This window comes from Electrona antarctica (assembly GCF_951216825.1).
Source record: "Electrona antarctica genome assembly, chromosome: 1".
Lineage (NCBI taxonomy): Eukaryota > Metazoa > Chordata > Actinopteri > Myctophiformes > Myctophidae > Electrona > Electrona antarctica.
Genome location: NC_136806.1, coordinates 24,876,602 through 24,892,356, shown reverse-complemented (window position 1 = coordinate 24,892,356; position 15,755 = coordinate 24,876,602). Strand labels below are relative to the sequence as shown.

At 43.9% G+C, this 15,755-nt stretch overlaps 1 protein-coding gene across 1 annotated transcript; it reads left to right on the top strand.

Annotated features, from left to right (window-relative positions):
- Window positions 1–6,325: 6,325 nt before the first annotated feature.
- Window positions 6,326–10,319, top strand: rtn4rl2b (reticulon 4 receptor-like 2b; the record flags this gene model as incomplete). The annotated part of the gene is made up of 4 exons (XM_079503645.1): window positions 6,326–6,383; window positions 7,773–7,999; window positions 8,367–8,600; window positions 9,444–10,319. 4 exons carry the CDS (start codon window positions 6,326–6,328, stop codon window positions 10,317–10,319), a joined length of 1,395 nt encoding a protein of 464 aa, XP_079359771.1.
- Between the last annotated feature and the right edge of the window lie 5,436 nt (window positions 10,320–15,755).

The window sequence follows — 15,755 nt, the reverse complement described above, 5'->3', positions numbered from 1 at the left end:
TCGGTGAATCCTTGTTTTAATGGTCACACTGTTTTAATGGTCACACTGATGCTCCATATTTATGCGCCATTCTACGCCATGTCACAAGCTGAAAGAAACCATCTAGATTAGAAGAAGATCGGCTGAGACACTGCTGTACGACAAAGTATAAAACAGGATACAGGCAAATACGTCCCACTAATTAGGGGGGGGGGGGGCTGAGGAAGGGAGAGGGAGAGGTGGGAATAAATAACCCAGCCTGTCATGGTAATACAACATGAGAACAAATGATCTTTGCACAAGTGTTAAATACTATATTACCATACCATATTCTTATGTGGTTGGATAAGACTTGATTCATTCAAATATTTAGTGTGTGAGTATACGAATGACTGTTATGGAGGCTGAAATCTCTCACGAGAGAAAAAAGATTTTCTTTTAACTGAATGGGTTTCCAGAGCCTACATTCGTAATGTCATCACGTTGGATGCCGAGCTATACCTTGACCTATAGTAGACCTCTGGGAATAGATGTGTGTGCAGTTGTTGAACTTCTCTTTTCCTTCTGCAAATGGATTTCCATGACCTAAGGCCATGGAAGTGTCTATACTCTACAGCAACTTGTTATCACAGACACAGCCAAGAAAACTAGAGGCAGGCCATGTAATAAAATCTATTCACATGAAGCTGGTGTACACTGTGTGTGTGTGTGTGTGTGTGTGTGTGTGTGTGTGTGCGCGTGCGTGCTTGTGTGCGTGCGTGCTTGTGTGCGTGCACAAATGCATCCACACTGTACGTACGTCATCAAGATCACAACCCGGTTGTGACGATTTAAAAATGAAAGAACAAATGGATGACAAGAATAGAATTTGAGGGTGTTGAGTCTGGGATAAAAATAAGCCATGAATCATGTTTTTCCTGATGGACAGATTCAATCTGTTGAAGAAATGGAAGGAGGGAATATCTTCAAATCATGACATGCTCATCACAGACAGGCTGGCTTGTCAGAAACTGTAATAATTTGTGCTGCTGTATTGACAGTAGATTAAATAATGAATAGTCTCTCACTTTCCCATCTGCTCTGGTGGGAACTACACAGATCTCCATTCTGTTCAAGGTGAGTGTAGGTTCATCAGATAAGATTATCTCATCTTCACCACTTGAACCTTCACAGATGGAGCTGTGAATAATCTGTGAAAACATCAGAACTAGCCTATAAGATTATAGATCTAATATTTTTTACATGGGCTATTTTATTCTTCATTTATTTAGAGTAGCCAATCATTTTTTACCCCATTCTTTATCCCCAATTTAGTACGGTAGTTACGCCATATGAATTCCTCCCCACACACATTTCTGTGTTGTCATGACACTGCTGCTGTATCCTACTGACTCACCTACCAGTGGGGAGGCCCCACCGGGAGCTGCCGGCCAACACTCCTCACCTAATACGATGCCTGTTGGGAACACCCATTATGAAACCATGATCGGCATACACCTATATGGACAATAGGCTATATATTGACCGCATGCACTGTATATCTAATATCTGCCTTGAGGAGAAGGATAACCATTAACCAAGCCTTCAAATGCTTCATTCAGATGCTGATATTGATTGATTGATTGATTGATTGATTGAATACTTTATTAACAAGTTTGGTAACAGTACAGGTATAACCAGCATGTTTTTCACTAGAGTTATACAGACTTGGTGTTAGTCACAATGTATGAATACCAGCACTCACTTTATATCCAATAGGATTCTTGTTTGATTTCAAGTTTTCCTCCAGCAGCAACAAACACGAACGTTTCGGATCAGAGCCCTTCCTTATATAGCATGAAATCAGATTTCACCCTGAGGAAGGCCTTAGGCCCAGGGGTAACCAACCAGGGGTTCGGGAGCTATCAGTAGCTCGCATGAGCCATTCAAGTAGATCCCGGAGTGAGCGGGTGTCAGACTGACAGGCAGCCAGTATACCATTCGTAATGTCATCACGTTGGATGCCGAGCTATACCTTGACCTATAGTCCATGGCCTTAGTTGACCTAAGGCCATGGAAGTGTCTATACTCTACAGCAACTTGTTATCACAGACACAGCCAAGAAAACTAGATGCAGGCCATGTAATGAAATCTATTCACATGAAGCTGGTGTACACTGTGTGTGTGTGTGTGTGTGTGTGTGTGTGTGTGTGTGTGTGTGTGTGTGTGTGTGTGTGTGTGTGTGCGCGTGTGCGTGTGCGCGTGCGTGTGTGCGTGCGTGCGTGCGTGCGTGCGTGCTTGTGTGCGTGCGTGCTTGTGTGCGTGCACAAATGCATCCACACTGTACGTACGTCATCAAGATCACAACCCGGTTGTGACGATTTAAAAATGAAAGATTTCATGGGCTCTGAATACACAGAACGTGGATTTAGAATAGCTTGCAGTGATGGCCCCAGACATGTGTATCGGGCCATCAACTGCAGAGTTTGTTTGTTCTCTTGTTTGACCGCGGAGGGCGTTGTGATGCACAACTTCACTTGTGCATAATAGTCAAGCATATCAGAACAGAACTATGGTATAAAAACCCACAGAGCTAAACAGCCTCTCACTCACTATACCTACACAGGCAAGGCGAGTAGAGACTACTCTACTCTGACTATGGAAAAATACATTTGTCTTAATATTTTGGCATTGATTATATAGCTATCAGTATTTATTCTTATTTAAACTATAGTCTTTGTGTGGATGTGTGCACATGCATTGAGCCTGTCAGAAATCGTTTTTCGAAAGTGTTTTTTAAACATAGCCTATTTTAGTGGTAGATCATGGCTTACAATAGGGCTTGCAAACCTCGCACCTTTGGTATGCAAATTCGGGGGGTGCACCATTTTGGTTGTGATGAGTCACAACTATACCTGGCCAACAGACCGTGACGTCAGCCTTGCATCTCCTATTGGGAATAAAATGGGCTCTTGGGCTTGAAAAGGTTGGTTACCACTTAGGCCAATGGAGCTCATAGCTGAAGTTCAGGAGCAGGACCACACCTAATCCAGCTACCTCCACCTCCTATCAAGCCACCTCCAATCGGGTCACCTCCACGATCCACATAAAAGCCCATCCAACCCACGCTTCTCCTATAGCCTGGCTAATAAGCCAGACGCGAATCAGCTGTTGGCAAAAACAATTAGCCTGGCGGCGGACGACAGTGTGATATGAGTCTGCAGGCTTATTAGCCAGGCTACGCTTCTCCCTCTGTTCTCACTTTCGTTATCCCTCCCCTCCACCCTAATTCTCATCCTACTCCCTCTCTAACCTCTCCTTTTTACCGGTCCCTAAGGAGGGTTCGTCGTGCCAGGGAGCCACGGCGGATCCCCGAAGCCTCCCACCTCAGCTTAAATGACCTGATGACCAGCTGGATGGCCAGATGACCCGCTAATCGTTTCATGCATTCTTCTTTTGTTAATAAATGTTGTTAGGCCTGGGCCGGCTTAGCGGTCCATGGGCCGGCTTAGCGGTCCATGCAGGCACCTTGGTTGGTAATCCAGCATGACAGTGTGTTGCGGGTTCGAGTCCTGATCCTGACGAACTTTGCTGTGTGTCTTCCCCCCCATCTCTCTCCCTGTATCTATCAATAAAGGCAAAAAATATCTTAAGAAATAAATGTTGTTAAACTTGTTTTGGTGGTGTGGTCCTTGATCATGAAGGGTAAGTTAATCATTAGATTTATTGTTTGAAGGATCTGCATAATACAGCAATTCTAGGCAATTCTACAGTCTGAATTGGTTCAAACACAACTGTTAGTTGATTGTGGTCTCACCTCAGATGGCAAGTTGGACCTTTACTCAGCCGTTCGTGTGTGTGTGTGTGTATGCGTGTGTGCGTGCACGTGTGTTCTCATCCATGTGTTGTAATTGTAAAAGGTTATATGGATGGGTCATCAACACATGTGATTTAATGAGCTTGTAGGCTATGTGGGCTAATGTGTTATGTATCATCACAAATTATGGAGAAACACACACACACACACACACACACACACACACACACACACACACACACACACACACAGCCTTATTGCTCCCAGCCTTCCCATGCAGACCTAAGTCCTTCCTCCCCCGTTCAAGAAACAGTGTTATTAGTCCAGGCGCCGAGCCAGATTTTGGTACCACGTGACCGTATTATATGTTTGTATTTTTGTATTCCTACCTGATGTCTCTAGTTTATATTTTGGTATGATACATCTTCCAATTCAGTAGCTTAATGCCAGTTATTGGCAGTTACTGTATGTGACCATATAACAACCTATATAAGGAAAAAAATCTAAATCAAAATTTAATTATGCTAACATGCATGTGACATGTCAAACTAGGGGGTTTTCATGATTCTGAATCCATTTCAAGCATTAGTTTTGCATGAAAAACAATCCTTGGGCTAAAAACAGTCATAGCCGTCATCACAAATGTGATGAGGTCATTCAATTCATATTTTGTTTTAATAGTGTAAGATAATATAATATGCTATAGCAATGTCAGATAATATATAATATATAAGAATATTTAAGATATAGTGTAGTGGTGTAATAATGAATGATATAGCAGTCCATGGTCATGCTCTGTGAGGAGGGGGTCCACGGTCACACTTTTGATGGGCTCCGTGAAGAGGCTTGCATGGTCCACGGTCACACTCGACAGTCAGTTGGGGGTTGGGGGTCCATATTAGAGGTCCACGGAACTGCAGAATGGAAAACAATAGAAACACTCCCAGGAGAGCCCAAGGAGTGTTTTTTGTGCAAAATGAATGCTTGGAATGGATTCAGAATCATGAAAACCCCCTAGTTTGACACGACACACACACACACACACACACACACACACACACACACACACACACACACACACACACACACACACACACGTCATGCACAAGCACAAAGCTTATATTAGTGGTAAATGCATGGTGCATTTATATATAGCACTTTTATCCAAAGCGCTGCTGCATTATGCTGCGCATTATACACTCACCCATTTACACACATTCATACACCGTTTTTATCAAGTCAATCAATCAATCAGTCAGTCAGTCAGTCAGTCAGTTTTGATTGATTGATTGAAAATTGTATTAACAGTTTGCAGAATTACAGTACATTTCAAGCACAAACTCAATACAAAGGCTGTTAACTGTGAGTGGACGACCCAATTAAGCATTACACTTGTTTAACAGGGTCCACCATGTTCAAATCATCAAAACATTTAGAGACGTACAAATAGACACTTCTATATAGACAAAGAACAGTACAGGAATTCATCATAATGGAGGTAAAAAGGGAAAAGAAACATATACAGTGAGGGGAAAAAAAGGGGGGGGGGGGGGTGGGGGGTGATTCAGATTTTACGGGGGCCAGTTTCGAATTGCAGCCATCCGTAGGTGCCCTTTGAGAGCGGTTTTGAAGGAGTCAAGGGATTCCCATGTCTTAATGACTGTTGGTAGGGCGTTCCACATTTTGGTGGCATAGGAGCGAAAAGAATTTAGTCCCTTGTTTGTGCCGAATCTGGGTTGAACATGATTCGTTGCACTCAGTCAGTCAATCCACCCACCCACCCACCCACCAATCAATCAATCAATCAATCAATCAATCAATTAATCAATCAATTAATCAATCAATCAATCAATCAATCAATCAATCCTTCAGTCGACGTCAGGTGGTGTGATAGCTATAGGCCTATATTCAACTGCCTGTCTGCATGGTGCGTAGCCTATACCAGATATAGATAGCAGGTTAACTTGGAATGTTTAGAAATAAGGTGAAACGAAAGTGGTATAGGTTTTATCTTTGCGTAAAATGTCACTTTAATATTAGGCCTATAGTCACAAATGGAATTGATTCACCCCTGATCAAAATCTCCCGGGCCTCGCATGGTATAGTGATATTTTAATTTCATGTTCCAAGAAGCTGATCTATCTGCACAGAATGAGCCAGACAATGGTGCCAAAATCTACTTTGTTGTATCTTGTTTGCGTACCCCCGCATGAGTCCATATTTGGAGTCGTGCCGCTCGCACCCCCATTAAACTGCACGTAACCCGCCTTTCTCGTCGCTTCCTCCTGTGAACAACTCATCCTCTCCTCCCAGTTCCTCCACGGTCCACCCTCTCCCACGCCCCACTGCATGCTGACGTGTGAGAGATTCCTACCCTGCCCACGGCCGTGGGCGACTGTCCAGCACGAGTATTTAACCGTATCCCGGGAATCCTCCCCATCACTCACTGAAGGCACACCGACTCGGTCACCAGAGCTGAACGTCAGCAGATAGCAGCAAGCAGGCAACTACACGCCGCTCAGGCTAACTCGCTTTCGGCTTTGGTTCGAGATGGAGACTCGTCGCTCAGTGAGGAACTCTCGGAACTCCATCCGCCACAACTTCAAGAGTGAGTTTTCAACTTTTCATGAATGTTTTCTTTAAGTAAATCTATTAATTAACTATGCTTGTGCCTTTTGTTTGCGGTGGGCTGATTGTATTATTGTATAATTTTTCAGATAAAACACATGGCAAAGGATTTGCATATTAAACATGCATAGGAATTGTAATCATGAGTAAACAGTCAGATGGCAACTTTACGCACATTCATCATGGATCATACAGTATGTTGCTGTAGGCTACAATATAAGGCTATACGTTTCCTTTAGTTTAGAAAATGTCTTTGTGTTGTCACTGCTGTGATCAAAACAATTTAATATTATAAGTAACACTTACGTTGCGTAAAATGTAGACGCACGAGGGTAGCAGTGGATTATTAATTATTTCCCCCCGCATGACACTAAAACCACTTGCTGAGCCAGACAGGGATTGTTTGGGGTAAATAAGTATTGTTTTACAGTGACAGAGAGGCTCCGGAAAGGTGTCTTTTTTCACTTAAATGCCCGCGCGTGAAGTGCACCTGAGATCTCCATGTCAGTTAATGGGCCGAGTTGTAAAAGGTCAGAAGGTGAGCCGCTGGAAAATCTTGCACAGCAAATGAATGGGAACTCAATTATTATTTCATGCATGTACTTCTCCCGTGGGGTCGACGGGGACACTTCTCTGTGTGCTGTTATTCGAGCTTGCTCAGGTGCTTCTGGATTATTAATGAAAAACGAAATCGACCCATGTCAGGTTACCATGGTTTGGTTTTACGCGTGTCCTTACATTGAAAACTCCGCGGACAGATCTTTTGGTGTAGCTACTATAGGCTACCAGGTTAACCTGGGTTGACACTTGTGATTTGCCTCGATTTTTATTATTTTCATTATTTGAAGTTTTCGGGAGATATCAATTGTTTATTCCCGTTCCTCATTGTTGACCAACTTACCGTTATATAAGCTTGCGGTGACGTGCGATCAGTTAGACAAGACATGAACGAGGAGCGATTCATAATGCAATCTGATTTATTATGCATGAGATGCAATGTTCCCAGGACCATCAAAAAGTCACACTTCATTGCGGTGCTGTGGAGTCATGTGCGTCAGTGCCTCTCTGACTGACAGACAACAACAAAGCACTGAAAGCAATATCTTTCTCTGTCAGGGTCTCCCTCCCAACTATCTTGTTAACAGATAGCTATATGACTAATTAACATGACAGGTTCTTCTTGTCCCATTTGGGACATGTCATTATAGGCAAATATAATTAAATTAATATACATTTACATTAGTAATTTAAATCCTCTTGTTTTCCATTGCCATATTGCTAAATATATAAGGATATACTACCATTGTGTTCAATAAAGATCTGTCTAACCAAATCCCACGACTCCACTCCATTTTTTCCATTGATCCAGGTGGACTGACCCTATGGCTGGTGATGTGGCTGGTGGTGGTGAAGCCAGGTGGTGCGGGGGCATGCCCCAGGCTGTGTGTATGTTACCCAACACCCATGACGGTCAGCTGCCAGTCTCTGAACTTCACCATAGTGCCAGCCGGGGTGCCCTATGACTCTCAGCGTGTTTTTCTACAGAACAACCGCATCACAGAGCTCCGTGCCGACTCTTTTGGATTTGAGACACAGGTAGAGGATGGAGAGGGAGAGTGTATGTATATGTGGGTGACTGTGTGTGTGTGTGTGTGTGTTTGTGTGTGTGTGTGTGTGTGTGTGTGTGTGTGTGTGTGTGTGTGTGTGTGTGTGTGTGTGTGTGTGTGTGTGTGTGTGTGTGTGTGTGTGTGTGTGTGTCTGCTGTGGGCTCATGTTTGTTTGTGTGACTAAGACTGTATGAGTATTAGTATTGTTTATTGTATCACTCAATTGCTAGGCCAATTTGTCCCTTCATTGTTCTTTTTCCCCCCCCCATCTTTTTTCCCCTATACTTCCGCTGTTTTCTATACCTCTTGACTAGTTTCACCATCTCCCTTCGTTGCCTTCCCTCACCATTGTGCAGGTGCTGTGGCTGTACGGTAACAACATCACATTGATTGAGGCGGGGGCCTTCAGTAACCTCAGGGTGCTGGAAGAGCTGGATCTGGGGGACAACCCTTCGTTGCACCAACTGGAAGGTGGAGCCTTCAGGGGTCTGGAGAAGCTGCAGAGTTTGCACATGCACCGCTGCAAGCTGGCCTCTCTCCCCCATGATCTCTTCCACAAGCTGTATAGCCTGCAGTTCCTCTACCTGCAGGTACAAGTTACAGCACACACAGTATTGCATGTTTTTTTTTGGTGCATTTGTGCAGGCAAGCGTGCAATATACAAATAGAGAAAGCATTATGTAAATCTAGTGTGCAAGCAAGTAAGTTCAAACTTTTACGCAGGCATACAGTAGGCTTATAAGCCTACTGTATGGCCAGCACTGAGAGAACACAACATTTTGGATCAATACAGAGATGATGATTTGGTGCAGGGACAGCACTTATTTACTTTAATTTAATAAATTATTATTACCGAAATTAAGACATAATATATAGTACAACTTACTACTTGCAGCCTTTGCAGGGTCAAAAAGATCACTGCAAGTTAAATCAGAACAATGATGTTTTCAGGTTTATGTCGATAGTATAGCTGCTATTATACATGGTAAAAGGTAAATGGTGCAATTATACAGGGCCTTTTTCCTAAAATTCGCACGCACGCACGCACGCACGCACGCACGCACGCACGCACGCACGCACGCACGCACGCACGCACGCACGCACGCACGCACGCACGCACGCACGCACGCACGCACACACACACACACACACACACACACACACACACACAGACACACACACTGATGGCAGAAGAAACCATGCCGACCTGCATCGACAGCAGTTAAGGACCACTCTACCTACTGAGCCACTGTTGTCCCTTTTTGTACATTGATGCTTCAATTCAGATTCTGTAGTGTTTCTAAAGGCCTACCTTAGTTAGTGAAACAAACTGAAACCAGGTGATGCTACAACTAATTATATCCCAAGCACAATTCCTTCCACCTTGCTTTTATATGGTACTAAATCTCGCTATATGCTTTCACTATGCTCAGGAGAACCAACTCCACTTCCTGCAAGATGACCTATTCTCAGATCTGGTCAACCTGACTCATCTCTTCCTGCATGGAAACCGCATCCGTGTGCTGTCCGAGAACGCGTTCCGAGGCCTGGTCAACCTGGACCGCCTCCTTCTCCATGAAAACCGCATCAGGCAGGTCAACCGCCGTGCCTTCCGTGACCTGGGCCGGTTGACCATCCTCTACCTGTTTAACAACTCCCTGACAGAGCTGCCGGGACAGGCCATGAGGGACACCCAGGGCATCCAGTTCCTCCGTCTCAATGGGAACCCCTGGTCCTGCGGCTGTGAGGCGCAGACCCTGTGGGAGTGGTTCCGCGAAGCGCGCATATCCTCCTCCGAGGTGATGTGCACTTCGCCGTCTCCACACCGTGGCCAGGACCTCCGATTCCTCCGGGAGATGGACTTTGCCGTCTGCCCCATGCCGGACCCTGGCTCCTTGACCGGGAGCACCACAACCACCTTCAGCACTAAGACCCGCTGGTGGTTCTCCAAGAACAAGCCGGCTGCCTCCTCTAAGTCCATGTACAAGAAGAGCTCGGAGACCGTCAAAGCCTTCCCCATCTCCTCGGTCAAGTCCAAGCTCCCCACCAGCAACCCAGCCTCCACCTCCTTCTCCTCCAAGTATGAGCTCTCAGACGAGGAGGTGGCCCTGCCTAAGCTTGACCAGGAAGAATACTGGACCAACTACGGCAACGAAGATGCCACCCTTCGCTGCTTTGAACTTGAGTGCCCACCAGGCTATGACAACTCAGGCTTCCCTTCTTCGTCTTCCTCCATTTACATCCCGTCTCTCCTCTCCCTTCTCTCCTTCTCCATAGTAACATTCTCCCTCCATCTCTTCTTTGGCTGAATTCACATTTGTTTCTCTTCTAACACTCTACCTGTTCTTTCCTTCCTCTGAAAATAACAAAACAAACCTGGAACTGATTCCATTCAGTCTGCCGTTCCCCCTGCCCCTTGAGGTGTAGTTGGCACTATACTGATGCAGGAGACAGGTACGGCAGTGGGGAGGAACTCCAAGGCGAGGAGTTCAGTCAAGGTGCAGAGCAGGACATGTTGAGAAAGGTGGCTGTTGCTTGATTAGGACAGACCTAATAGGATTTTTAATATCACCCAATAACATTCTGTCAACTTGATGGATGTGGACAGGCACGAAGCAGCCACCGTGAGTGAGCTCTGTAACATAAAGCAAAACTAGACTCGCGTAGCCAGACTTAATCTGCCATTGCATTGCAAATTGCCCCAGTCAGATATTCGTATGGTTACGCGAGGCTACAGCAAAACAGCACCTTACACCACATGATACACTACGCACGTACAGGCACGTATACACGCAGACACGCACGCAGGCACGCACGCACACACATACATAACATTTTCTAACACCACAACAACTGTGGGAACAGGAAACAATGCAGGCATTGTGATCTGCTTTTTACGTATGGCTATTTTCTATACCAGCTAGCGTTGCACAATGTAACAACTGCTTATTGTGTTCTCAGTTTCACCATCTATTAATTTCTTCATTCGTGAACAGCAGGGACATTAGACATGGATAGTATTCATTATTTACAATGAACACTAAACAGTGATATTTTTAATGACAGAATAATAGAGAGATAATTCTAACACAAACATCTTGAGACAACAGAGAAGACGGTACTGAGATGACGAAGCATACAAATAGAGAATAGACTCAAATGAACCAGAGAACCAGAGTGAGACGTGAGAGATGGTCAGAGGGAGGACAAATCTATCACAGCGTGAAGTGACTATTAAGGGTCAAACTTAGAGAACCATCAAAATAGAGAAAAGGATGAGTTTAGTGAATGTTGAGTCTTCAAAACTGTCGATATCACACACCATAACTATACATAGTAAAGTCATTCTGTTTAGGTTTGTGTATGAAGCTCAAGTTTCACCATTCTTCTACTTTTTTTCTCTCTCATTTGATTTATTTTGTTGACTCTGAGTGAGTCACTCATAGTTATGGTTTACATACTGTAGTCTACATAGTGTCTTTTTAGGTCTGTAAAGATAGAAGAGATCGTTCAGAGCCCATTCCCCACATTGTGTTGTTTCTTCATTCCCGATACCCCAAATGCCTCAATAATGACTCAATTTATTGATGCCCACTTCAATTGATGTTTACTGTATGATTGTCAATAAGGATGAGGAATATCTACACTTAAGATTCAGTCTTCGTCTGTGCTCAACCCCTGAGAGTTGTGGGTGAGTGTGGGTGGATGTGAGAGAAAGCACTGCTTTAGGCAAAAACAAAAAACATGAAACAGCATCATGGTGGAGACCAGTTTCTTGAGTGCATGAGAACATTTGTCTCTGTTTGACGTCTGTCCCTCTGTCTTTGTTTGTCTATCTGTCTCCAGTTTGTCTACCTGTAATACATCTAATTACTAAATAAGTAGGGGATTACATATAATGCAAGACGAGAAATTCCAGTGACCATGCAGGCATGCACCTAATTGTGTTCTTGTGTGTGTGTGTGTGTGTGTGTGTGTGTGTGCGTGCGTGCGTGCGTGCGTGCGTGCGTGCGTGCGTGCGTGCGTGCGTGCGTGCGTGCGTGCGTGTCACTCAACATGTCTCAGTCATAAGCTGTGATACATCATCATAACACCTCTGCCCTCTGGCAGCCAACATCCATGATAATAACAGCCACAGCCAAGATCTGCATTGCTTAACAGCAATCTGTTCAAATCTATTCCGACACAGTGTCTTCACTTAGAGGCAAATGTTATTAATACAACGTTCATCAGGCAAAGCAGGTATGTGTACAGTACCATACCTGACATCACCCCCATGTCCATGCACCTGTCAACTACCCAAACCCTAAACCCAAGCTCTGACTGTGAATTTAAGAAAGATACTGTGATACTGTTAGATCCTTTCATTTTCAATGGAAAGTTGTGAAAAGACATTTTGTCTGTTTATTAAACAAATCTTGCACAAAAGTGCATGTGAGTTTCCTTGTTGTTTCACTGTTTGCTTTCATCCATAACGGAGTTGCCAATGAGCATAACACAAGGCAGATCTTATTGGTCTTAGTAGAACTACACACATGCACACAGGCACGCATGCACATATGTATGAACACTGTAGTCTCACGTTGCCACACTGTTTCCTCGCAATTTTCAAATGCATAGCATTCGGAGATTGTGGAGGAGTTGTCTGGATACACAAGACTAACACACACACACACACACACACACACACACACACACACACACACACACACACACACACACACACACACACACACACACACACACACACACACACACACACACACACACACACACACACACACACACACACACACACACACACACACACACACACACACACACACACACACAATTACATTTCAATTCAATTCAAAGGGCTTTATTGGCATGAGAAAACATACGTTTACATTGCCAAAGCAGAAAGCACAATACAACAATACAGCAATACAATCAAAACAAAAAATATGTACATTTGAACGTCAGAATCTTCAATAGATCAATTTCTATATTGTACCACACACACACACACAAACACACACACAATCATTTTCACCCAAAACACCACAAAACATGACAAATTTGTTTTTATTTTGTTTCACCACAGTAATACTGAAGCAGCCATATAATCACTATTTGAAGTGTGTGCGTATGCGTGTGTGATTGGGCCACAGACATCAATGTCAGTTGGCAGTAGCCAATCACTCTAGAGTGAGTCTAGTACATTTTCTTACTGCAACATGGGCATGAGTTAGAAGGGCATGGGCATAATTAAAAATCACACCTGTGTGAAGTGAGGGGCGCTCTTATCATCGTACATCATGACTTAAATTCTCCATTCATTGTCAATGGGAATTTAATGTTTGTGTAAGACAAAAATACTGATTTGCTCGTCCACATAGGACGTAAATTCTCCATTCATTGTCAATGGGAATTTAAGGTTTATGTAAGACGAACATCTATTCTACACTAATAGCTGAATATATGAGGGGATACCTTTCATTCCTCAGTAGGTCAGTTAACTTTGTCTTTTCAATAATCACTGATAAACATATGGTAACATTTTACTGCACCAAAACTGAGAAATCACACTTCACAATCACTTACAAACTAGTAATTATATTGAGGATATAATCATATAAGGGGAATATGATTCAGACAGGGGCAGGCTAGGGTGACTGCCTGGGTGAAAATCTGACACAACCAGTGGTAGTAGCATTGTGGTTATAGTGTCTGCCTTGAGACTGGGAGGTTACTGTATGCGTTCGATCCCTGCCCAAGTCATACCAATTAAGACTAGAACATCACACCCTTGTGAAGTAGGTGGTGCAACTCCGTGTGGGGGTCCCCGCGGGGTCCCCGGAACTTCCCCGGAACGCGCCCAGGGTGCCGGCCCGGTTCCGGCGAGCCGCCCCACGTCCAAAACAGTTCGAGAAATGACAGTTACCCACCAGGGGGTCCCTCTACTGTACTGTACTATACTGATACACCTGAAATCATACAGTTATGTAATATGTATGTGTGTGTTAGGCTGCACAACAGTGACACTTGGTTTTGAAAACCAACCAAATACTATTTCCGTGCTCTCAGACACAGCCAGCCAGCCAGGCAGGCAGTCAGGCAGCCAGGCACACACAAAGCTACTTAATGAAGTGGTTGCACCACTTCAAAAATGGTATACGGCTATACGCAATAGGCCACCGTGCTAGGCACTCGGCATGAAGGGATGAATTGGGATCAAGTCCCTGTAACATGCTAGTATTATGCCCACTGTACTTTACATCACGCTGCCTTGCCCTTACGGGAACATGAGAGGCAGGCTCCTGAACTATGGGCACATGGCTCGGGGCATATCGAAGGATGGGGGAATATGATTCAGACAGGGGCAGGCTGGGGTGACTGCCCGGGTGTGACATTTGTCAATTTGTCAACATGGCACGCCCCCTCACCAGATCCATTCTCACCATCATGATGGATGATTATGATGCACATACATACTGTAGATACATGTACATGCTTGTCACATTAACACACACACACACACACACACACACACACACACACACACACACACACACACGCACACACGCACACACACACTCACACACTCACACACGCACGCACACACGCACGCTCGCACGCACGCACACTCGCACACTCACACACACACACACACACACACACACACACACACACACACACACACACACACACACACACACACACACACACACACACACACACACACACACACACACACACACACACACACACACACAGAGTCAGATACTATGGCCTTATTATTTCAGATTCAAAAGGAGCTTTATGTCAAGTCTTTGAGTGAAAAATAAATTAATGTCAACTTATTTCTCTTGTTGCATTTTCCTTTCTATATCTCCTTCTCTCACCTGTCTTTCATCTCCAATCTCGCTCTCATTTCCCCCGACTTTTCTCAGCCCACCTCACTATAGTCTCACTATAGGTTGAGTTAAGTTGAGTATTTCAAATTGTAATAATTTATTATTCTACTCCACTACACCATCTTTCAGGACCTTTTCAGTTTCTTATTTGTGCCCATTTTCTAGCCTTCCTTGATAACTTAAACATAACATTTCGGGGTCTATAAGAAAAGTTGATGTCTATGACATTCTACCACAACACACAAACTGCATAGTGTGCCGTGCCTATGCCCCGGCCAACGCCAAACCACAACAGAAACAAAATCTGCTCTGCTATGAAAAATCTGCTTTTTATTTTATTTTTTGTAATTATGTATGCATGTATTTTTGTGTATGTGTATATAGATATATTTATTTATTTTATTTCCTCCAGACTGTTTTTCCGACTATCCTTGGGATTGTGGGTGGGGGGAGGGTGGCATAGGGGATTGAGTTTTATTTTTATATTTTATATGTCTGCTACTGTTACAAAAACCTGAATAAAAATATTTTGAAAAGAAAGAAAAAAAAATCTAAACGAAACCGGTCATGTCAACAACTGGATTGTTGGTCTATGTTTCCTGGTCTTAAGTTTTCATTTAGTCTGAAAAGGTTTATGATGAATGCATGCACAAGACAGGGCCCTTCCTATGTAAATATACGGTATGATATTGGACCTCTTGGAATCATTATCACATATTAGTCTGGCACAATGTTCTCAAATCACAGGGACATTCATAGGCAACCTAAAAGTGAGCCAAGATCAAAGACTTTCTAAGCTTTTGCAAACCATACAGTCACACAGCCAAGACTGTTGAGACAGTCTCA